The 23,095-nt window shown below is 50.2% G+C and overlaps 1 protein-coding gene across 1 annotated transcript in view; it reads left to right on the forward strand.

The window, feature by feature from the left end:
• Positions 1 to 21,283, forward strand: part of LOC144158163 (uncharacterized) — a 63,512-nt gene extending 42,229 nt beyond the window's left edge. The window contains exons 4-5 of the mRNA XM_077688840.1: positions 13,375 to 13,735; positions 21,142 to 21,283. Coding sequence (XP_077544966.1) covers positions 13,375 to 13,735; position 21,142 — 362 coding nt within the window. The 3' untranslated portion in view covers positions 21,143 to 21,283. The remainder of the gene's footprint in view (positions 1 to 13,374; positions 13,736 to 21,141) is intronic.
• The last annotated feature ends 1,812 nt before the right edge of the window (positions 21,284 to 23,095 follow it).

Raw genomic sequence — 23,095 nt, forward strand, 5'->3', positions numbered from 1 at the left:
ACTACACGCCGCAACAGTTCAGGTGGGAACCGTTGTACGTGCGATTCTTTCACGCCCACGTCGACGATTCCGCGCCTGCAACAGCTTCTGCCTCGGTCAGGCGCTGCCACAAGCATGATTCTAGCGTGACGCGTGCCCCCAGAATCGTGCCTGGCGCGCAACCCGCGCGGCAGTGGGAGTAGCTTGACAACTTGCGATACGATGGCAGCAGTTTTGAAGCGCTCGAGACAGCCGGCTGGCTCCGCTGGGGGTGTTTAGGCTTACCACCCCGGCACATATTTCATGGGCACTTTCACTAGCGGCGCGGAAAATGTTTTTGGGGCTGTTTTTGCCTATATTATCAGCTCCTTTACTGCACAAGCAACTTCGCGTGAGCCTTGAGTGGCATTTTGAAGAGTGGTTAGAAGCGGTCGCTCGAGCACCAAGCACCACTTTGCAGCTGAAGCCGCCGCCATGTTGCCACCGCTGGCCACACTGTGTGCAGCGTGCGGGTGGTTTTGCGGCAGCGTCAGGTTTCTCTATGGCGTCAGCATACCCGTGGCGTTTTCGCAAGCAGAAAATGCTCCATGCAGTTCACAGTGCTGTAGACAGCTGTAATTCGGCGCGCTGTGCTCGCTCACACAACAACAGCCTGGCCAATCCTGGAGAAAGAGCGACAGAGAGGGGAAGAGAGAGCCTGTTCGTCACCGTCGCTTGCTCACTTGGCAGCCAGGGGCCTCGCCAGCTCTTTCGTATAATCCGCCGGGCCACGCAGGTCCGATCGTAACAGCCAGAATTTTGCGCATTGCAAACAATGCAATTTCGCCCGGGCTTCTCAGAAATTTGTATCACCCAGAATAGTATCATCGAGATATCACTGCAATGTGTTTTAGCTTCAAATTATTGAGGAATCGCTTTTATTGGATTGCATGTAAAATTGCTGGGACCAGCACATCACTTGTGCATTAGCGGGAAGTTCCAATTAGGGGGCTTCGAATTATCGAGCGTCGTAACCAGCGCAGCAATCGTAATGCTATGTGGAAAGTTGGGTAGCTCTTGCAGTGAGCGTGAGAGCGTGCAAGTCTTCTGGTGTGTCAGGCAGGAGCAGTGGCAAAGCAGATGCACGAAAGGAAGGCCTGGAAGTCATTGTAGGAGATTCATGTGCGCGTCATGTCATCCTCACTAGCGCAAATCCGTCGACACGCAACAAGGCATGACATCAGCAGCTAAAGCTGGCTGAAATGGGCATGCTGAGTTTTTAGGGCGAAAGCCGGTTTTGCGATAAATTCCCAAATGTTGAAGAACCCCGTATTTTCCGGCCTATAGCCAGCTTGCGCTCAGGTTTGTGTGCAGCAGTAAGGGCATGCAACAGTGTGGCGTTAGTCTGATACACAGTCTGATACAGACCTGCCAACTCTTCCCAATTTTCCCTAAAACGTACAAATTTTGGCACGTCTTAGGATTTTACGAATCTTGCTTGAAATTTTATGATGATTTTCAAAAAAAAAAAAAAGTAAACATCTATCGAAACAACACTGTGGTACCTTCCACCGCCATGAGAGCACAATGCATACTCTTGTTACCATCATCATCAGAAGCTGCTACCTCTGTTGCCTTCTTGGGGTGGGCTACACATCCGTATGCAGAACTCACTCGCAGTAGGTGCTTCGCAGTGTAATGACGGGCTCGAAGCTGTGACAGTACTCTACCGAGTGTTTTTGAAATCATTCACGACAGAATTTGCTCCTCCTGCCCAGCAGAGTCGTTGCCCTTTACTCTTCAAGACTGACAATTTTCACTTATGGTTGTGAAAACATGAGTACGCTTGTCACAGAACGTTAATCCTTTTATACCTGAAAAAACTTAAAACTTAAAAACAGCTTGCTTTAAGCGAATGGTCTCCTCTCCTCTCCCTCCCCCCTCCCCACCTCCCGGTCTGCGGGTTTTACGAATGGACCTCTCTCGGGGTACATCACACGATGGCCGTGACGTCACAGCTAGCACACGTGCTCAGTGCGGCCAAGTGGCTGGTCGGCAAAACATTGGCACCAGCGCACAGCGTGCATCAGTCAGGCTGCTTTGGATGCGTGCAAAACGGGGATTTTTGTTTGGGCGTTGCTTTTCTGATGCTGGCAGGTGTTGTGCTTTTGGGTATGCAAATTGTGTGAGCAACGGCAGTGGCATCAGACTCTCTGACGTCCCCAAAAAGATAGATTCAACTGACATTGTGAGTGCGCAAAATTCGTCGAAGAGGCTGGCAGCCAAAGCAGCAACATGGTCTGCTCTTATAGCAACATTTCCCACCTTCAAACTTCCGCTGCTCGTGAAAGCGCAGTCACACTGTCTACACTGGCAGACCACGCCAATGAGTGCCATAAAACTATCACCTGCATTCATGCAGCACCAGCAGAAATTTCGTCCAGGGAAATAGTGCTGGGGGGATGTTGGTGCTGCGAGATATTTTCGTGTTTTGACAAAGCAGAGTGCATACAGCAGTATAAATGCAACGAATGTCTAACTTGCTCAGCTGCCACCAGATAAATGATCCATGATATACAAGTTTGCTCTTATGGGGAGGAACACTTGCTTGCAAGGGGAATGAATTGATAGCATGATAAATCATATTGTGCTTTCAGGCCGCGCGAAAACAAAGGTGCTTGCCAGTCCCGCATTTAGCATCGCGCCTTCACCTCAAGATGTGCCACTCATGCGCCTGTGTTGCTGCACACTGAACTCGAAAGAACAGCTTGCTTTCAGCCAATGTATTCTTCGGTGAATGTATTCTTTTTTCGCGGTCTCCCAACAACACTGGCGTATGCAGTGAGATGGGGGGGGGGGGGGGGGGGGGGTAGATAAGTTCAGTAACTTTGACTCATGAAATAATGACTACCGGTAATTATTTTACTGTCCATGTCGCAAGCTACGCACTAAACATATGTGCACTCTGACAACGACGATGAACCATTTTGTGATTTCGAGGGGTTATGAGGTGTAATGAGTCGACACTGCACAGGCGATGAGGCGTGCCATAGTTGAGGGCTCCGGATTAATTTTCATCACCTGCAGGGGATCTTTAGCATGTGCCCAGATCTCATTTTGGCTTTTTACCTCCATCAGAAAGCCAGCTGCTGCAGCCGGGAATTGAACCTGTGTTCCTGGAGTCGGCAGCCTTAGCTGCTGAGCCACCGCAGCGGGTTTATTTCACGATTTCACTGGGGAAAAAGGTAGCTAAACAATCGGTAACACTTTGTAGAGCACGACGCCATCAGAGATTTTTTATTAGAATAATTTTTGGCTTTGGATTTCTGTAATTTTGTGTTGCTGTTTATTTTGCTCCTTTTATCTTTCATGCTTGCGTTTTCCCCCTCAACATGAAATTGTGCGTGCGCCAAGGTCTCTGGGCGGCTCGAGGAGACCAAGAACGGGCAGCGTACACGCTGAGTGAAGCCCCACTCGACGCAAGGGGACCTCGAAAACAAAGATAAATGAGCTTTTCTTGGCATGTAGCCAACGCAAAGCATTGTCAGAAACATTGTTGGAACGCACGTCACAACAGCACCAACCTTCAGAATGACCCATTTGAGATTGTTCAATCGGGAAAGCATAAAGTCCCGTTGTCAGTTGACCGCACAGTTCGCAGTTGCAGGGGCAGCTGAATCAGATTTGGGAGCAGTTTTTGGACCAGCAAAATAATGATTTTGGAGCAGAAGAACCTTGATTTGGAGCAGAAGAACGACATTATTATGCCACCTAAGAGCCTAAAAAATCAAATTTTTGGCAACTCGGGCGGGGGGGGTGCATTTTTTTCATCGGTTTTGAACGTACATAACAGTGAAACAGCCTTTCAATAAAGTTTTTTCTACCATAGTATCACAAGGCACAAACTACACTACGTTTTTACAAACCATTTTTAAATTCTTAGCCTCTATGCATATTCAGAGTGGAGGTCCGTTGAAACTATCGAATTGAAAAACTAAGCAATCTATAGGCACTTTTATTATCATGTGAATGCGAAGTTATTTTTGTATTCCCAGATTTGGCTTTACGCACAAGTGTAGACTCGCCACGGCAAAAGTTTCGCAAAACGAGGTGACAGTCGCACCCCACCAGCCATCCCATTTCATTACCCAAGGAGCACGTTCACTATGATCGTAATTTGACTAATGTTGGTATGCTTAGCCACCTGCCTTTTAACATTAAATTTCACTTCAGATAGATGAACCATAATTACTAGCATGCAATAATAGCCCATCCCACTATCAGACACTGCTAGAACATTTTCCGGCGATGTAGCCTGTGCCGCCACTTATGCAGTGTCGTTCGTCCCATTTCCGCCGCTCGCAAGCTCGGTGTCAAAGGCAGCAATAACTCGGCATTTTAAACACTGCAAGGAGTCCGAAATTTTACTTCAAGCGTACACCGCGCCTCACACTCAAGGCCGAAACACGGCGAATTTGCGGGCACCACAAAGTTTTTGATGAACTCCCGTCTTTCTAGTCGCGCAACTCCCCGCAACAGATCAAACTACTAAATGTGAACCCAGCCATCCCCATAATCAAAACCACGGTAGAAGTCGGCGAAGAGCACTCTGCCTGAACCATGAGCAACTGCCCTGCGGCCATGTTTTCCAATCTTCACCACACCAGGATGGCGGCATTTAGTGATGTCGTTCCGGAGATACAGCGCTCCTAAAATTGCCGTTTTTTCATCACCTTGCACAAGCACGGCCGGGCTAGAGCGGCGGCGCGCGCTGTGTTGATACCAATGCGCGCACGCCGCCGCTCTAGCCCGGCCGTGGCACAAGTAGTTTGCCACCTCAGTACACATAAGTATATTTTTTCTACAGGACTTTGCAAGGGTTTTCAACGGAAAAACTTTAAAAACTCAAAGAATATGTAACATGTACAACCCGACATTGCGACTTCCGAAAAAAAAAAAAAATATCTCGGGGGCGATTTTATGCGGGTTTTTTATTAAATGATAAATCAATTAAACCTTTACAAACAGCATCACCTTGGAGATGCTGGAAAAGTATGCCGCCAGTAAGCATTTTTCCCCACTGAAACTGACAGGAGCATTAAAATCCTTGGCTCTCAGACCGTTTTGGAGCAGTTTGGCGCAATTTTCGAAATTTTCAAGCTTTAGGAGCAGCCTGGCGCAGGAAAACACGTTTGTATCAAAACTGCACAATATGCGCAGCTGTCTCACCCCTGCAGTTGTGCTGCGGTGGTTTTAGGGGCAGAAAGCCACATGGAAACGTGACGGCTGCAGCTAGGATCGCTAGACCCCCCCCCCCTGTGATGTAGGTGGCCAGCAGTGGTGGAAAGCAACGGCACGTCGTTGCTGTCGGGCCGTCAGGCCGCCAGTGGGTGCCCCCGTCACACCACGACGTTGGGTGTTTACACACAGGGAGAGGTCCATTTCACCAGGTTGGCAGGTACGCTGATGTCACACTCTGAGGCCAGCGTCCTCAAACAGTGCCCTCCTCAGCCTGACATGCAACAGTGCCTGGCTCGCCACAACAGAGGAAGAACAAACTTCAGTTGCGTAAGGGCGTTGCTTGTTTGTTTGTTTGAAATACCATACAGGCCGTGATGGTGGAGTAAGGGAAGTTACAATGAAAAGCACAAATAGAAAGGTAGGAAGCACAACAGATGAACAAACATATGGAAACACGAAATGAAAAGCAGTAATGGAGAGAAAAGTTGTCGTAGGCACAATTCAGGGAAGAAATGCAAAGGCTCAGTGAAGGAATGCGAAGCTGGAACAAACATTTCAGGAGAGAACGTGTGGAAATGAATCTCGGCACTTTTGGGTTAAGCAGTGAACATGGAGAACCAACTGATACAAGGCGTAAATAGAAAACATGGCGAACGGTATGTGGGTGAATTCCGGTACCCCATTGGACGTTGCTGTCCCCTCCTCAAACACAGTCGGCAGGAGTCGCGATTGGAGCTGGCCAGTTCCTCTGCTCAGGGTGGGGGAACACGGTGCTCTGCAGTGCTGGCAGAGAGGGCACGGGTGAGACTGCATGCATCTGTAGGCAGGTTGGCTGCGGGAGGGGTGGGAAGTGGGGCTCGGTTATGTTGTACCAGGCGTCCAGGGGAAGCATGGGCCTCAGACAGTCCTTCTGCTGGGCCCAGTAGGCTATATCATGGCGCCGCCACTGGGCGATGAGCTAGCTGGTGTCCTCTGGTGGCCGCTTTTAAATTGCACTTTCGACAGCCTATATTATCTGCATCATAAGCAAACGGGAGCAGAGTGCATTCTGGGCCTAAACTGGCAGCGTGTCACAACATCAGATTTCCATCAAAGCCATATTCAGTAAGGCAAGTGAACTTGCCCTTGCGGTGGCTAGTAGCAGAAGCGTAGCGATGAGCAGTTCGAGAAGCTTAATGCAACTGCACAATGAACAAGTGCACAAGTATGAGTGGCATGCACGAGTGGCAAGCTCTCATGAGTAGAAGCGGCATTCTGAGTGAGTGCTCATGGGTGCACTCACTTGAAGTGTGCTCACACTCACGAGTGCGAAAACCGCTTCCGATATGAAGGGATCATTATGAGCAGGGAGTGGCCAGCCACAAGTGATTAAGCTGCAAGTTTTTTTGCGCTGTTTTGTATGTTCATAATGAACCAACTGGCCCCACTCCAGACGTTAATGCAGCAAAGAGTGCAATACTGCGAGTGTGTTCTGCGTGAAATGAGCCGTTTCCAAGATTTTGTTTTACCTTATCTACTTGTAAGTTACTGCAGTAACGACAAACAAGCTACGTGAGAATAGGAAGACGATGCCACGCATTAAGCCCCGTCTCCTTTCAAAATGTGCACGCGTGGACGTCACAAATCGGTCGCTTCACCAGAGTGATACACTACACCAGCTATTGCCTCTCTAAACTTGAACAGGTGGCGTCAAAAGTAATTGGAACACGGTCTCGTGAATTTACAGAAATTTCTTCTTCCAGAAACTGCCTGGCTGCATTGGTGCGCACTTAAAAAAAGTCCTCCCTAATAGAAAAATCTTCCTGTGAACCTGTAATGGCTGCCGTAAAGCCGGTAAGGCAAATATTTTGTGATACAGTTAAACGTCGATATAACGAAGTCGTACTTGGGGGCTGAAATTTTGTTAAATCGAGAATTTCGTAAAATCGAAGTTTTGATTTTACAGTTCATTTAACCAGTTATTCAGGTTTCAAAACCTTGCCCATCGCACACAAACAACTGCTATGTAGTTACCTCTTCACTTAAAGCGAAATTTTTACTAAAACTGGCCGCGAAAATTGTGTGAATTAAGAGTGTCAACTATTAGGCAATGGAATTAGGATAGCCGACGGTAGTTCATGTGTCGTTGTAAAACTGGTGCTTTTTCCGCATCGCCTCATTAAATGTGATAGCAGACTAGGTTTCCACTTTTTCTTTTTTTCATTTCGGTCACTACTAAACGCCGCTGTTAGTCAATTGAACCCGCGTCCATGCCCCGTGAACTTCACCCCGGCAAGGTGCTGGTTCAAAGTTACGCCTCTTTTCGTCCGTTCAGTGGTAGGCTTAGGCACGGCGTTGAGGGGTGCGGCGGGCCAACAGCGGAAGGGTGCTATAAAACATCCAAAAGACTTTTTTTACGTACAAATACTCTGCAGTATGGGCACGTGATGCAACCACGACACTAGAGATAGCCATGATTGCAAGTCGAGCGAAGTACGCCTGTACCGACTGTGTGTAGCAGCGCTTACGTGCTCCGCTAAAGCGGAAAGCTTACATTAAATATCTTCTGGCCAAATTCGATTAGGCAATTACTTTTATGCCCACTGAGCCCTAAAGAAACTGATTTCTCCGCATCGCAGCTGTCTAATGAACACGGGTGAAACGAAGATGACCACGTTCAAAGGGAGAATCTTATTGCCACCAGCACTCAATGCTTAAGCCATAGTGAAGAAGTCCGTAAGCAGTGCTTGGCGTTTCTTGACCTCGTATGCTGACAGCGCTAACAACGCTTGCTCTTAAACATTCGTGTGCGCCTGCGTGCCTCCGCAGAACGTCGATGGTATTCATCACTTCGGTGACCGTTGGTCTACCGTCGGTTTCACCGACACTTCCTCAGGCTCTTGTTCGCAACACTTTTCTTTCCCTTCGAGTGCTCATGCTGCTTACAAGACTTACCTAATGATGCGTGAACAAAGTATTAATGTGTTTATCAGCGAGCACAACATAGAGCAGCAGCACCGTGAGGAAGGAGGCGTAGAAAAGAAGCTTGAAGTAGGCTTCGGCAGCCTAAGCATAAAGGGCGCTGGCATAGGCAATGATGGAGACGTCAAAATGGTGGCCACACTATTCAACCGTCTATGACCACCGCTAGTGGTTTTTGAGCAGCTTCTTTCATCGCTTTTAATTGTTGTCAACTGCAGATTTCACCGCTTTTCTTTCATTTTAGCCATTTAAGAGTTAATGCGTATACTGAATATTTTCAATGTAGGCTCTGAGAGGCAAAATAAAACAACCCTCGACAGGAATTTTGTTCTTCCTTTCTTGTCGTGACTTCGTTAAATCGGGAGCGCCGCACGAAATTACTTCGTAAATTCGAGATAAAAATACATGCATTTTGCAAAATTTTGATAGAAAACTTGAAAAAATTCATTATATCGCGAATTTCGTTAAATCGAGGTTCGTTATATCGAGGTTCAACTGTATTTACAAATCCTTGTTCCAATTATGACGGCACCTGTACCCGAGTATAGTGGGGATCTTCAATTTAGTCGCGTACTCACCATGGGTAGTCCGCGAGTAGTTCGAGGATTCTCCTTGCCATAAAAAACTGTGGTTGATTCCTCTGTCATAGGAATCGGTAAAACACGAAAGTGAAATTTGCAGCGAAATCTGCAGCGAAAGGAGCATCATTTGCGGTTCAGCGGCTGTCTTGTGGGTGTGCTTGGCGAGCGACGTCCTGCTGGCGGGTCACTTTGGCAAAGGTGTGACCACTTCGGTCCTGCTCTGTGGCGTGTACACCAGACGCTTGCGTTGTGACGAGCCCGGCTTGCGGAACGTGAGAGGCAGAGTTCGTAGCTTGGACCATGAATGCACGAACACGTTCCACTTCCTGCTGGTGTTTCTCTTCCCACCAAAATGGACGAGCTGGTTCGATATAGCAAGTTCACGGCATTTGCCTGTCGACGTCGTTGCCTTTTTGCAGCGTGTAATGCAACAGTTTTCTTAATTGGGGTTATCGCACTGAGAAACGACGCAACTTATGCTGCCCGATCGAGGCGCCAACTGTCGGCACTTGTTAGCGTCTTCATGCATACTTCGCTTCACCTCACTAGACGGCAGCACCATCTGCGTCAATGAAACTTTTTCTGCTGTTTCTCCTGTGTTCGTTATACTGGCGTCATTTCCATGACGGAAATCTTGGTGTATCCCGGCATAAAACACGTTGGTGTTAGTCTCCGTCCACAGTCTCAGTCTGAGACCAATAATGGAAGAGGCTCGGTCATTTCAAGAGAGAGAGAGAGAGAAACTTTATTGCGTGTCCGGCAGAGTGAATTAGGCCGTGGGGGTCGGCCCCGATCCCGGGCGGGTCGAGCCCGTAATGGTTTGCGCCACCGCAGGTCCTTCCCGCTGTCGGGTCAGGGCTTCCTCCACCTGCCGGACGGCCTGGAGTTGTGTGTTGTAGTCTGAGGAGGTGATGGCTTCACGCACTTTTGGTGGCAATTCTTGTGCTTCAGAGTGTGTTTGTAGGCGAGTGCAATCGTTGAGGATGTGCGCTGTCGTAGCGGGGGCGGTCTTGCAGATGATGCAACGGTCGGTGTTGTATAGCGTTGGGCAGATGTATCTGGCGAGCACGGGTGTCAGGATTGAGTCCGTCTGTAGCTGGCGGTATAGCACGCCTTCGCGGCGCGTTAGTAGCGGGTGTGGGGCAGGGAGTCGCTGCCTGTTGTGGCGGTACCATCTCAGGATGTCTCCGTACGTCTCCAGTGGTACTGGTTCGCTCTCTTCGGCTCGCAGTTGGCTGTTCCGATTGCGGTCCGAGTGTTGGCTGGTGTGCGTCGCACGGTACGTAAGTCCTCGCGCTGCGCGGTCAGCCTCCTCCTTCCGGTTACGGATCCGCCCCTCCGGGTCGAGCGGTCCCACGTGTGCAGGATACCAACTGATAAAGATCGGGTGCTGGCGCGTTTGGCCCGTCCTGTGGAGGAAGCGGGCCGTACTGGTGCTTGTTGTGTTGTTCGCAAAGCGGAGGATCGCTGTTCGTGAGTCGCTAAGTATCGTTCTACATCGAGGGTCGGTCGCGGCGAGGGCGATCGCGAGCTCTTCTGCGTGATGCGAGTCCGTGGCCTTGAAGCTGCCGGCCGTGCGGATTGTTCCATCGGATGCTGCGATTGCGACTGCCGTGTAGTAGTTGGGCCGGGCGCGGTCTTCCGCCGCGTCGACGTAGTATGCGGTGTTATCCGCGGCGTACGTGGAGGCTAGCGATCGGGCTCTAGCCAGCCGGCGTTCTGGATGGTGTTCCGGGTTCGTATTCTTGGGAAGTGGGCGGACTCGGAGGAGGCTGAGCATGGGTTCGGATAGGGTGGTCGTGCCCTCGGCGGGCTGGTTGCGGAGCCTGATATTCACTTGTTGCAGGATGTGTCGTCCAGAGCGTGTGGTCGACAGCCGGGCTATCTGGGACGTGTTTTGGGCTTCTGCTATTTCTGCCAGAGTGTTGTGGACGCCGAGGTCGAGAAGCCGGTCTGTGCGTGAGTGCTGGTAGAGGCCGATCGCTGTTCGGTAGGCTTTGCGTATTGCCGCGTCAATTTTCTCACGCTCGGCCTTGCTCCAGTTGTGGTACGGGGCTATGTAGGCGACGTGGCTGATAGCGAAAGACTGCAGGAGTCTCAGTACATGTGCTTCTTTCATGCCGGCGTGTCTCGATGAGACCCGGCGGATCAGCTGCGTGGCCGCGGTGATCTTGGTGAGGAGCTTGTTGACTGTGAATCCGTTGCGTCTGTGCGCTTCGATGTGCATGCCGAGGACGCGGATTTTAGGGACTTGGGGTATGCTTCCGCCGTCGCGTGTATGTAGTGCTATGTTGGCTGCGGCGTTGCCATCTTTCCGGTTTGGTCCTGGTGGTAGGATAAGCAGCTCAGACTTCGCAGGAGAGCACTTGAGTCCTGTGCCCTCGAGGCTGAACTCGACCGCCTCTATTGCTTGCTGAAGTGCATTTTCGGTCTGACCGTCGCTGCCGCCTCTTGTCCAAATGGTGATGTCATCGGCATATATGGTGTGCCGGATGTCGGGAACAGTGTGCAGGGCCGTGGCTACCCGTATCATGACCAAGTTGAACAAGAGCGGCGAGATAACCGAGCCTTGGGGAGTGCCTTCAGAGCCGAGGGTCTTGGGGGCGAGCTCGATGTCGCCGGCGTGGATGGTAACGGTGCGTTCTGTTAGGAAGTCCTTTATGTAGGCGAATGCTCGCGTTCCCATGTGGAGTGCCGATACTTGCTCCAGGATGGCCTTGTGGTGTATCTTGTCGAATGCGCTTTGGAGATCTAGGCCCAGCACAGCGCAGGTGTCCCGGCACCCCGGCGGGCGATCCAAAATGTCTCGCTTCAGGAGGAGCATGGCGTCTTGTGTACTCAGCTTTTCCCGGAATCCGATCATGGTGTGGGGATAGAGCTCGTTGTCCTCTAGGTATCTCTTCCATCGGTTCATCAGCACGTGCTCGAGTACTTTGCCGACGCATGACGTGAGCGAGATGGGTCGGAGGTTGTCGGTGTGTGGGGGCTTGCCGGGCTTAGGTATGAGGACTGTTTTCGCTGTCTTCCAGGCCTTAGGTAAGGTGCCTGCGCGCCAGCAGGCATTGTAGTGCTTGGCGAGGGCTGCGATTGTCGTGTCCGGCAGGTTGCGGAGTTCCTTGTTGGTGACGCGGTCTGGGCCGGCTGCAGAGCTGCAGTTGAGCGTTTGTAATACGGATCTGATTTCCCATTCCTCGATGTCGGCGTCGAGTTGGGGGTTGTCCGCACCGGTGTAGTCAGGGAGTGGGGTCCGTGGCGTGGACGGCAGGTATCTGGCGTCAAGGCTTTTACGCAACTCGGCCTCACCCTGATCTTTGATTGCTTTGTGCAGTGTTCTGTGGAGCGAGTGTCGCTGCGTCCCCTTGCTCTTGGACTCGTCTAGTAGGTGGCGTAAGAGGTTCCAGGTGCGGCCTTTGTGTAGCTGCCCGTCCGCCTGTTGGCACACTGCATTCCACTGCTGGCGTGAGAGAGCGGCGCTGTGGCGGTCGATGGCGATGTTGAGTAGGGCGATGCGTTTGCGTAGCTTACGGTTGTGCTTCTGGGCCCTCCATCGCCGTTGCAGGGACTGCTTTGCCTCGAGCATGTGTGCGAGGTGACTGTCGACTTGGGGGAGGTGTTCGTCGGTTTCGATCGACGTGGTTGCGCCCTTCCTCGCTTCGATGATTCTCTGGGTCCACGTTTCGATGTCGTTCTCTGCCGTGTCTTCCTCGCCGTATTCTTCAAGCTTGGCTCTGAACTCGCTCCATTCCGTGACGGCGTGTGTGTTCTGAGGAGCGTAGGGGCGGCGCCCCCCGTAGCGGAGCGGCACCAGAATTTCTAGGATGCAGTGGTCGCTGCCCAGTGTTTCCTCAGTGTTGCGCCATTGTGCGGGTGGAAGGTTGGGCGTCGGCTTATGGAAGGTGAGGTCTGGGTTGGTGTCCCTCTGCGCCGACGTTCCGATTCGTGTGCACGCCGTGGGGTCGTTGAGCAGGTAGAAGCCAGCGTCTGTTGCCTCGTCGAGGAGCTGCCGGCCTTTAGTGCTTGTCTTGGGGTATCCCCAGTTCTGATGCTGGGCGTTGAAGTCTCCGCATAGGAGCGCCGCGTCTCGAAACGGCTTCCGCCAATTTGAAGACTGCGGACTTGAGCGTATTTCGCGGCGCGTGTCTCGCTGGGGGTGCTGACTACTATGATGTTCTGCGCGACATTCGTGCAGATGGTGTCTTCGCGGGCGCTTTCTCTGGGCGTTCCGGCCGCTGTGAGCACTGCCGACATGATGATGTTGGCTTCTATTCGGGCAATGTTAAGGCCGCCCCTCGGCCGCATGACGATCTTAATGTCTTCCTTGGGCATAATTCCTGGCATTCGTGCGGCTCGGGTAATGCGGGCTGATACTCGTTGAGCAAAGGTTGCGTCTCTGGCGGGGGACTTCGCGGGTACGGAATTACAAGGCTCGGGTAATGGTGGGGCCGAGAGGCGTTGTCTTACTTGTTTTCCGGTGATTTTCCATCCTTCGGTGTCTCGCGGGGAAAGGGCGTCGCCTTCCACTGCGATGACGGTGCGACCGAATCGTCGGGCGATGTCATCGGTCATTTCAAATGTGAGGCTCGGGAGGCAGAGGGTGAAGGAGGGCCGTCACAGCGAACGTTGCTGCCCGCAGGCGTGCGGACGGCAGCCGAGGAGGAAGCAGAGGAGGAGCCCAACGACCGGGCGGGCGGCCGGTCCCCCGTGGGCTGGTACCGGGTGCGGGGCGGGGCGGACCGGGCGACGTACGAGTGCCCCTTCTGCCGGCGGCGCTTCGGCTGGAAGAGCAACCTGGTGGACCACGTGCGCACGCATACGGGCGAGAAGCCCTTCCAGTGCCGCCTGTGCCCCATGGCCTTCGCCCTGAGCTCCACCATGATCAAGCACACGCGCACCCACACGGGCGAGCGGCCCTTCCGCTGCCCACACTGCCCCCGCGCCTTCGCCCGCCAGGACCACCGCGCCCTGCACATGCGCACCCACCAGCAGGACCAGTGGTGAGGAGCCTCTCTCGTCATCACTTTGGTTGTAGCAGGACGAAGGCCTGTTGAACACTGGCTGAGTGCCCTCGAATTTCTGTGGTTCAATCCGACCCCTCTTGCATTTATACCGTATAATGCGGAATATACATTGACCCCCTTACCTTGTAGCCGAAAAATGCACAAAAAAATAATTCAGTACACAGCATCGTTTTATTAAGGCTATAACTTGTTTCGTCTCAGATTGGCTTAAAGGGACAGACAACCGATTTTTGTCGCGTATATGTTCTCTAGCTCATATGAAAGCGAGCGTTTTATATAGTCCGGTAACCACAAGCAATTTCTAAACAAATTGGCGGAAATAATTTTAGTTTGATAGCAAACTTCCCGAAATCAGAAGGGTGGCGGTTCGTAGTGTCGAAACTTGACACTACAATAAGTGTCCCTGTCACGTGACCTGCAAACCTGGCAGCTACTGCAACTCCTGAAACATTTATTTACGTATTGAAAACCTTTTAACATAAGTATTTAAGCAAGGTTAAATTGTATATGCGTTTCTAAACATTATTTTGAAAATTTTAAAGACACGCCACCCGCCGTCGCTGGGTTGCTCTCAGTGTGGCTAACTGAGCCTCCATACCCAGAATCAACAGCAGCATTCAGTAAATAGACCCAGTGAAGGAGCTTTGACGATCCTGCCTGAGTCAGGGTCGTTTGTTCTGGCAAAATATTTGATTTCAGTTTCCAAATACGCCAACGGCAGCTTAAAACCAAAAAAAAAAAAAACGTCGTGCCCGGGGAGAATCGAACTTCCAGTCTATCCCAACAGATGGCGCATTCGGGAAAAATAGACCATTGCATTAAAAAAAAAACATAAAAAGGAACAGGAAAGCCTGCGATTCAAACTTTTTTAGCTGGGTACAAGTTTTTATATATTGTTTTTCATTTCGCATACAGACAAAAGTATGTTGCCGAGCAACTCTGTGTCATGGTTGCCAGCATTATTTTTGGGAGGGACACATGCGGCTCGTAGATCTAAAAATTTCGATTTCACAAGTTCTAAAACGTTGTCAGCAAAACCGTTTCTCGTCAAGGTGCTTTAAGTGATGCCCTTTCATTTGGGATAGAGAATATATACTCGACAAAAATCGGTTGTCTGTCCCTTTGATGTCGTCGGATGACTGCTTCTCGCTGGCTCTCGCCCACACAGCAAGTCGTACTCGGGGCAGTCCACAGAATTGGTTATGCAACACTTCTTAAACACTCACAAGACCATGCCATCGTGAAGCCAGCGCAAAGCATGGGACACAAGTCACAAGTGTGCAGGCCATAGCGAGAGCCAGTTTGCGCAGGCGGCCAGCAAGCATCTTAGGCTTTCCATTCGCAGAGACGTCACGTGACGCTCGCGGACTAAAGTCGCCGCTTTGTACAGCAGCACAGGTGCACAGAGCAGCTCCCATAAAAAGAGGTCTTTTGAGCGTTGTGTACCGAGAGCTGCCCCTTCAGCTACAGTTAAGCCCGCTTATATCGAACAGCGCGAGGATCGTAAAATTGTTCGATATAGCAAAAATTCGATATACCAAAGTGAACCAAAAAAATTTACATGAGAGCAATCCTGCTGACAGAGTCGTGGGCTAACGCTGAGCTCTTACCACCCTGCTGTTCACTATTGATACGACACTTTCTCGGAAAGAAAACAATATTTTATTGAGGCGGAAGAACTGCGTGAGTATAGCCTGTTTCTTGGAGCGCAGCGCGTTGCTTGCTCCACGGCATCTAAACAGTCCCTCAATGACACTGCTGTATCGCCGTAGCAGGGCAACGGCAGCAACGGCTTCGCTCGAGCTCGGAAGCGGTACGGAGACCTCGGCGTCTTCGACAGAGCGGAGACAAGCATAGATACAAGCGAATAACGGTGAACCCAGCGAACCGAGCAAGTGCGGTCAGCGAGTGGCGCGGACTTGAAGTTCGGTGACACCGCAGCTCACAGCGCCCCAACGGCATGCACTCGTGGAGCTGGTCCACTCTGCCACGGCTGGTTTGGGCGCGCTTGAGCTCCCGCGGGAGTCGCAAGCGACACCCGCGCCATTGCTGCGCACCGGTGAATTGCGGGACAGCCTGCCGCATGCCTAAGAGAGGGAAAAATTTGGCGGGGGAGAGTTCGATATATCCATTATGAGCAAAATCGCGTTCGATATAAAAAATTTAAAATGCGTGGTATTTTCATCTGAATTATACAAGGGTTCGATATAGGCAATAATTCAATATATCCGTGTTCGATATAAGTAGGCTTTACTGTAACGCCATTAGTGACACTACTTTTGGTGATACCGAACTGGCACAAAGTGGACACGTCGTTGGCCTTGGAAAACCCCCAACTTTTAAGAGCGGAAGCTTGGGCGAGTTTGTAATACATTAGGAACAAAAAAAAAAAGAGATGCCGACCAGTCAAACAAAACGTACTGACGTCCAGCACGGAAGCCTTGCTCACAATGAATGCTTCACCAGAAGTGGGTCATTTAAGTGGGCTGGAGTAAATCACTGCAAAGAGCGTGCGTAGATTGGGTTGTGATTTCCGTCGTTACGATTGACTGTGTTAGACGCAGTCTGAATGATTAGTGATTCCAGATGTAGCCGTGATGCTGTCACTTTTTCTGTTGCGACGATTCTTGCATTGTCCCAATCAATCTTGCGGTCATTCACGACGGCGTGTTCGGCTGAAGCATTGTTGCGGACGCTCTTATTCTTTACGTCACGGGTGTGCTGCTGCAGACGATGCTTATAATTCCCTGATTCCCCGATATACACGCTGCTGCAGTCTGCACAAGATATCTCGTACACCACACCGGGGAAGCGCTCCTTGGGCAAGCGGTCCTTGACTCTCACGAGCTCATGGCACATCTTTTTGGCTGGAACGTGGGCCACCTGCACGTCGTATTCCCGTAGGACACGTGCCAAACATTCACGTGTTCCTGGAAGGTAGGGCACAGGAGCTCGCTTCACCGGGGCAGGAGGCGTGTCCGGTTGTCCCCGTCGGGTCAGCTGGCGTTCCATTGCGCTTATAAAGTGCCTCGGGTAACCGCAGCTAGCCAGGTCGTTCCGTACCTTTGCCGTGTCCACCGCCGCATCCTCGGGCTTTGGGCACAGTCTTTTAGCACGCTGCAGTAGCGTGCTAACAACAGCCCTGTTGTGGGAAGCGGGGTGTACAGGGCTGAAGTTCAGGTAGCGAGAATGGCCTGTGTGCGGCCCGTGTGTGTTTCCTGGCGGTACACGCTGAAACTTAGCCTCTGGCCCTGCCGAGACACGAGGACTTCCAGGAAGGGAAGTTCACCATCGGCCTAACTGAATGGCAAGTTCCATACTGTTGAGGTGGGCCAGCAAGCTGTTTGCCGCGTCTTTCTGAACGATGCAAAAACAATCGTCGACGTAACACAAGAACACTTTTGGGTGAGAGGCAAAAGAGGCTAGCGCCCGTGCTTCCAGCGCTTCCATGGTCAGGTTCGCCACCGTGACCGAAATAGCGGCGCCCATTGGAGTCCCCTGCCTTTGCTTGTAGAAATGGCCCATAAAGACGAAGTACGTATTGTTCAGGCAAAAATCTAGAAGCCTGCGTAGATCTGGCACATCGATCGGGGATCTCTGGGGCAACGTCTCATCAGCCTCGAGAGCAGCGGTGCATACGTTGACAGCCAGGTCAATCGGAACGCTCGTGAAAAGGGACTTCACGTCGAAGGACACCATGAAGTCGTCTTTCTCGATCACGGTGTTGCGAGTCTTCTCGACAAAATCGAAGGAATTGCGGACGTGAGTGGTCCCTTTAGCGACAAGCGGAGCCAGAACTTGGTGCCGGAACTTCGACAGGCTGTGCAGGGAGAATGTGGCGCATTGGGACTGATGGATTTTTGGCCGTCCATAAAGTGCAGGTGCAGATCCATTGTGGCTGGGCAGCTTGTACATTTCACTGGTGGGAAGCGCAAATTAACACGACGACAGAGAAGAGAACAACAATGTTGTTCTCTTCTCTGCCCTCGTGTTAATTTGCGCTTCCCGCAAGTGCCCCAACTTTTCTTTTAAATGATGCTGTGAACTGGCACCAGGTGCCTAAACTCATTTTGAGCAAGGAGAAAAAAGCACGCACACATTCACTGACAGCGAGAGAAGCAACAAAACAGAGACGGAGGCGTGTCCGATTTTTGGGGTTTGGATGGGCCCAGTGGGCTGCCTGGTCGCCAGATGGCAACTAGAATTATGCCAGTGACCTCTATATAGGTCTAGGCATGACTTTTCGGCAAATTTTTCGGTAAAAATTGTCGACCTATATTCCGCTTTATACGGTAGTCTATCGGCAGCCACTCGGTTAAACGGATTGCCCACCTGTGGGCCTTCATACGCATGATGTGTCATGCCCATGCCCTTTTTCTCTGCTTAATTTCTTTGCTTAATGTCTTCCACACGAGTCCGTTCCCTAATCCATGCAGCCGTTTTTATTTTTTTCATGTTTTTTATGTTTGTCATGTTTAACTGGGCTTTAATTTTGTCATTGACTAAAAATTAGAGCATAGTAAGCAGGACAACAGACGAAACAGGACAGGACAAGTCCCCTCCTGCTGCTTGTGTGCCATTTTGCTCCCATTTTTAGGACAAGTATTCATTAAATTGCCCAACAGCGTGCTCTGCTAAAGCTCTCCCTCTCTCTCATTCGACGCCCCTCTCTGCATCAGAGTATTTTTGCCCTTTTCTCTTGCACAAAGTCCGATTCTGATACCTGCCAGGTTTCCAGAATTGACTGGGAGACTCCCAGATTTTGATGGTTTGGCACGAGTGTGCGACGGAAACACAAACCTCCGGAATACGCACCCGAGTTTGGCCAACCTTTTCTCCGAATCTTGCCACATTACATCGGAGCTACCTGACAATCCAATTCAATCCTACACCAATTGACACCGTTATCAGTGAAGAGCTTAAAAAGCATAGTCAGCCATTTGTGCAAGTTCAGTACCACAGAAACGCTCGATGCGAGAGGCAGTTCAGCGTAGTAAAGGAAAATTGCACCCAGTTCCGACTATCCATGTCTGACACAACACTTAGTCACGTTCTCTAGGCGAAGTGTCGCAGGAGCACACATTGTTACACTCGAACCCGCCGCGGTGGCTCAGTGGCTAAGGCGGCGTGCTGCTGAGCATGAAGATGCAGGTTCAATTTTCAGCTGCTGCGGCCGCTTTTTTAATGGCGGCGAAAAGCAAGAATGCCCGTGTTCGAGATTTCCGCACACAGTAAAGATCCCCAGGGGGTCAAAATTAATCCGGAGCCCTCCACTACGGCGCGCCTCATCGCCTGTGTTGCGTCGGCACGTTAAACCTCATAATCAATCAGATGCTACACTCGGCAGTATCCCCAAGATTTTCTGAAAAGGGCAGCGTCAGCCACGTCTAAGAGTTAACAACTGACCCATGGTGTAGCTTGTTATTATAGTGTGGACAAAGCAGTTCAGTTCTTGCTCTGTTTTAACAAAATTAAGAACGCATGTAAATTATTCCGTTCTGTTGCACTAATTTTTCTATCCCTCACCCCCCCCCCCCCATCAGGTCTCCCTAATTCCATCCCGGCAAACCTAGCAGGTAGCGGCTCTAGCAGCGACAAACACCACAAGTCACATTGTTTAACGTCAGTTTGGCTAGATTGAGCAAAAAATGTGCACCTCAAGCATGGTGCTTCCATGGGCTCCGAGAGTCATGACTACAAAAATGCAGTGGAAAAACATTTTGCAAGGAAAGTCCAGGTACACCTAAGCACTTTTTACGGATTCTGAATGCGAAAGCGCGAGTGCCTGAGGTGCCTTGCCCTGCGTTGTTGAAGGGCTCTGTAATCTGAAATCCTGCCACTTGCGACATTGCCCTTGCAATCAACCCCTGTGGTACGCATAGCACCACTGATCTCTCCTGCTGCCGTGTGGTGGGAGAGTTCCTTACAATGGGGAATTTATCTGCTGTCTACCGTATTTTCGCGCATATAACCCGCCCAAAAATGCGAAAATTTAGTGGCAAAGTTGGGGTGCTGATAATATGCAGGGCTTTTCCTTTAGTGTAGCTTCATGGTAATGCGTGTTGTGCCGTAAAGCTCCTGCGCAGTAACATTGACTAAGCCTTCCATTGCTCTATTGCTCTAGCTGGAGCAGTGACACTGAGTGAATTGGGACTTTTGCTTTGCAGTCAGTATAATAGGTATTGTACTTGCTAAATAATGCTTTTTCTGTTTACATAGCACTGTATTTACACGACTGTAGGTCGACCCTCTTTTTGAAATTTAACAATTAAATGTTGGGGAGTCGACTAGTTATACGATTTTCTAGGCGGCTCTCTCTCTCTCTCTCTCTCTCTCTCTCTCTCTCTCTCTCTCTCTCTCTCTCTCTCTCTCTCTCTCTCTCTCTCTCTCTCTCTCTCTTTTTTTTTTTTTTAGAGATGCAATTTTTTGTGGGTGGACCTATGTTTGAGTCGACTTAAAATCATGTAAATCCGGCACATGACAATAGCTTTGGTGCAGCCTTTCTTTCCTGTATTAAATGTGCAGGCAATACACGAGGATTTTTTTAAATTTTTTACGACGGGCTGATTGTTGGGATGTGGAGTATATGCAGGGGTGAGTTATGCGCACGAAAATATGGTATTCACTCCTAAGGTGGTGTTCTTACCCTGTGCGGCGCACTTGTGTGCACAACCATGTCTTGCTACTGCTACTACTACCAGCAATCTTTGCCTCGCATTTCTGTCTAGTGCTGAGTGTTTTTTTTACCTATGAGTTGTGTCCTTGTTTCACATTCGAAGGCATTTGCATGCATCACTCAGGCTTTACACATTCCGGCCAGTTCCTTCTGAACAGTGTGCAAAAAGCTTCCTTCAGCCGCTAACTGGAACTGTGGCCACTGCCATGGGTCGATCCTTGTACTCACTAAGAAAGTCAAGTCACCTGTTTTAAAAATTTTGTGTGTGGCCAAATTAGGCACGCGCTAAAGGTTGTCACTACTTGGGACATAACCCTGACCTGCCCCCTCCGTACCATGATTAATCTCTGCTCGTTTGGACGTCAATTTGCAGGTCCCCCACGTACAAGTTTTGTAGGATGTCCAGAAAACCGGAACACTGATTCATGATGGTTTTCCCTCAGCATCTAGGTGCGGGGCTTTTCACTGACCATAAAAAAGGAAAATAACGACACAAAAGCTTCTCCAGGCCCTTCTAAACCTGTGTCAGTGCTGCAAAGTGCAGCCCATGTGCTTTTGAACAGCAGCGGGTGCAGAAGCCTGCCTTGGGGGATACCGAGCATGCAGAAATGGCAGAACCCATAAACCTGAGAGGATCATAACTGCGTCTTGTGAGTGGTGGTCGAGTCACTTTCCTCTTGATGATCATGTCACCTCCCCTTCGCAGATTGCCAGCAGAGGGGGACCTGGCTTTCGTGAAAGGGCATCCTTGGTGCCTAGCTGGTTGTCGAGCACTCAACTGAGCCGGACTTCCAAGGCCAGGAGGCTGATCCTTGGACTCTGTGGTGGTGTCCAGTGGACTCGAACGCAGGGCTACCCCATGAGTTCACGTTCATGTGATGTGCAATGTTATTAATCGAGAGCTTAACCATGTCCATGCAAGGTCGCTGAGCTGTCCATATTTGCTGAGCTTTCTGGGAAAGGTTGACCGTGTGTTTATGTCAGTTGAAAAAGTGTTTATGTGTGACAAATATGCTGCAGTCATTAGGAGGCCGAGTTTGCGGTTACCACATAAATCGAGACGTTGGGGAACTGGGCTTGGGAACACAGGGGTGCACAGACACAATGCTGGATCTGTGCACTCATTTCTGTCATCCTTCATTTCTGTCATCCTGTGTTTTCGCTTTGTTTCATGCCAGATTAATAACTATGTACCGTAGGGGAACTTGTTTTACTTGTGGTCATGATTGTACACCACTCTATGTGCACATGTACTCTTCTCTACTCAGATTGTGCACAGCAATGTCCAAAGCCCTCCACCCCGGTGGGCTTCGTAGCCCGGGTGTAGCTTTGATTGCTCAACAGTTCTGTAGCCACAAAGTGTCTTGGGAGGTTAAACGACTCTCTCCTAAGTGTGTTGGAACAGTGAGCAAGTGGGCTGGTTGGTGCATGTTAAAAACGTGGGAAACACTCTGCATCCGGTTTGCGCTGTTTCTCACATTCCCAAGTGTGTTTTCGTTCATCTCTTCCAACTTGCATCAACTGCGCAACTGTGCGTGCAAGAATGCCCCTATTTTCGGGCACCCTGTGTTTCACTGTATGGGTTTATTGCAAATAAATAGTGATCCCCGAATGTGTACCTAGTTTGCTACCACCTTGTTGGACCTTTAGTGTGGGCCTTTGCGTGCTGGAGTTTTTATCTTCTCAGCTTTTCCACATGGTTGTGAAGGAAACGGCTCCCCATGCTTAGGGTATTCAATTGCAGAATTGATGCCTTCTTCATCCGACCAGCTTGTTTAGGAGGAAGCCTTCAGTGCTGCATTCTGTGAGAAGCCGTCATTGTTGTTCAGTTAAGAAAATGGCTGGCACTGTAAAGAATCAATAAGAAACACGTGTGATCCAATGGGATTTGAACCCACGTCTTCATAATGGCAGCCCAGTGCACTACCAACTGTGCTATCTCTGCACATATATGCAGCGCAGAACTAAAGTATTCGCCGTCGTTCCTTTCTTCATGACACGTACACATTTCCAAGATTGGCCAGGAATCGAAAGCTTTGAGCCGCTAATGTGCCTGCTTTACAAAATTAACGAAACTCTGAATTGGAAACGTAAACCTTGTAGGACAGTGCACACCGCGCGACACTTGATTGACCTCAGAACTGGTGCGTGTCAACCCCTGGCTGTGGGGATGCTGCGGAGTGTGCCAGTCTGCTGGCTGATGTAATGACAAAGAAACAAAAGCAAAGAAAGAGGTGCATACAAAGGAAGCCAGTCAAAGTAGTTAGCATTAAAAACAAAAATGAACGCAAATAAAGGGATGCACTTACAATGCAGCAGTAAACAGGTTTTGAAGAACTCCCTCTATGCTTTCTCCTTCAAAGACTTCGGAAAAAAAATTTAGTGGCTGTATACTCGCAATCCGCACTTAAAAGGTCAGAGGCAGGTAACTTATGACAGCCAGGGTAGGTTCACACGCCCGAAGCTGCTGCTGCACACTGTCTGTCAACTGTCCCCCGAGTCAGTCGAGGAACAGTCTCGTACCAGCTCACCAGTTTCCTAATCTTTGTCCTAAGCTTTAACGAAGATGCTCTGTGGGCGTTCACTTACTAGGGCCGTGAGGACAAAATACAATTTTGGTTCACTTTAAAAGGGCTGCTTTGTCTCGATGACAGTGATAC

Source organism: Haemaphysalis longicornis, unplaced genomic scaffold (genome assembly GCF_048455015.1).
Source record: "Haemaphysalis longicornis isolate Haplotype H1 unplaced genomic scaffold, Haemaphysalis longicornis Haplotype H1 scaffold_10, whole genome shotgun sequence".
In the NCBI taxonomy this organism is placed as follows: Eukaryota; Metazoa; Arthropoda; class Arachnida; order Ixodida; family Ixodidae; genus Haemaphysalis; species Haemaphysalis longicornis.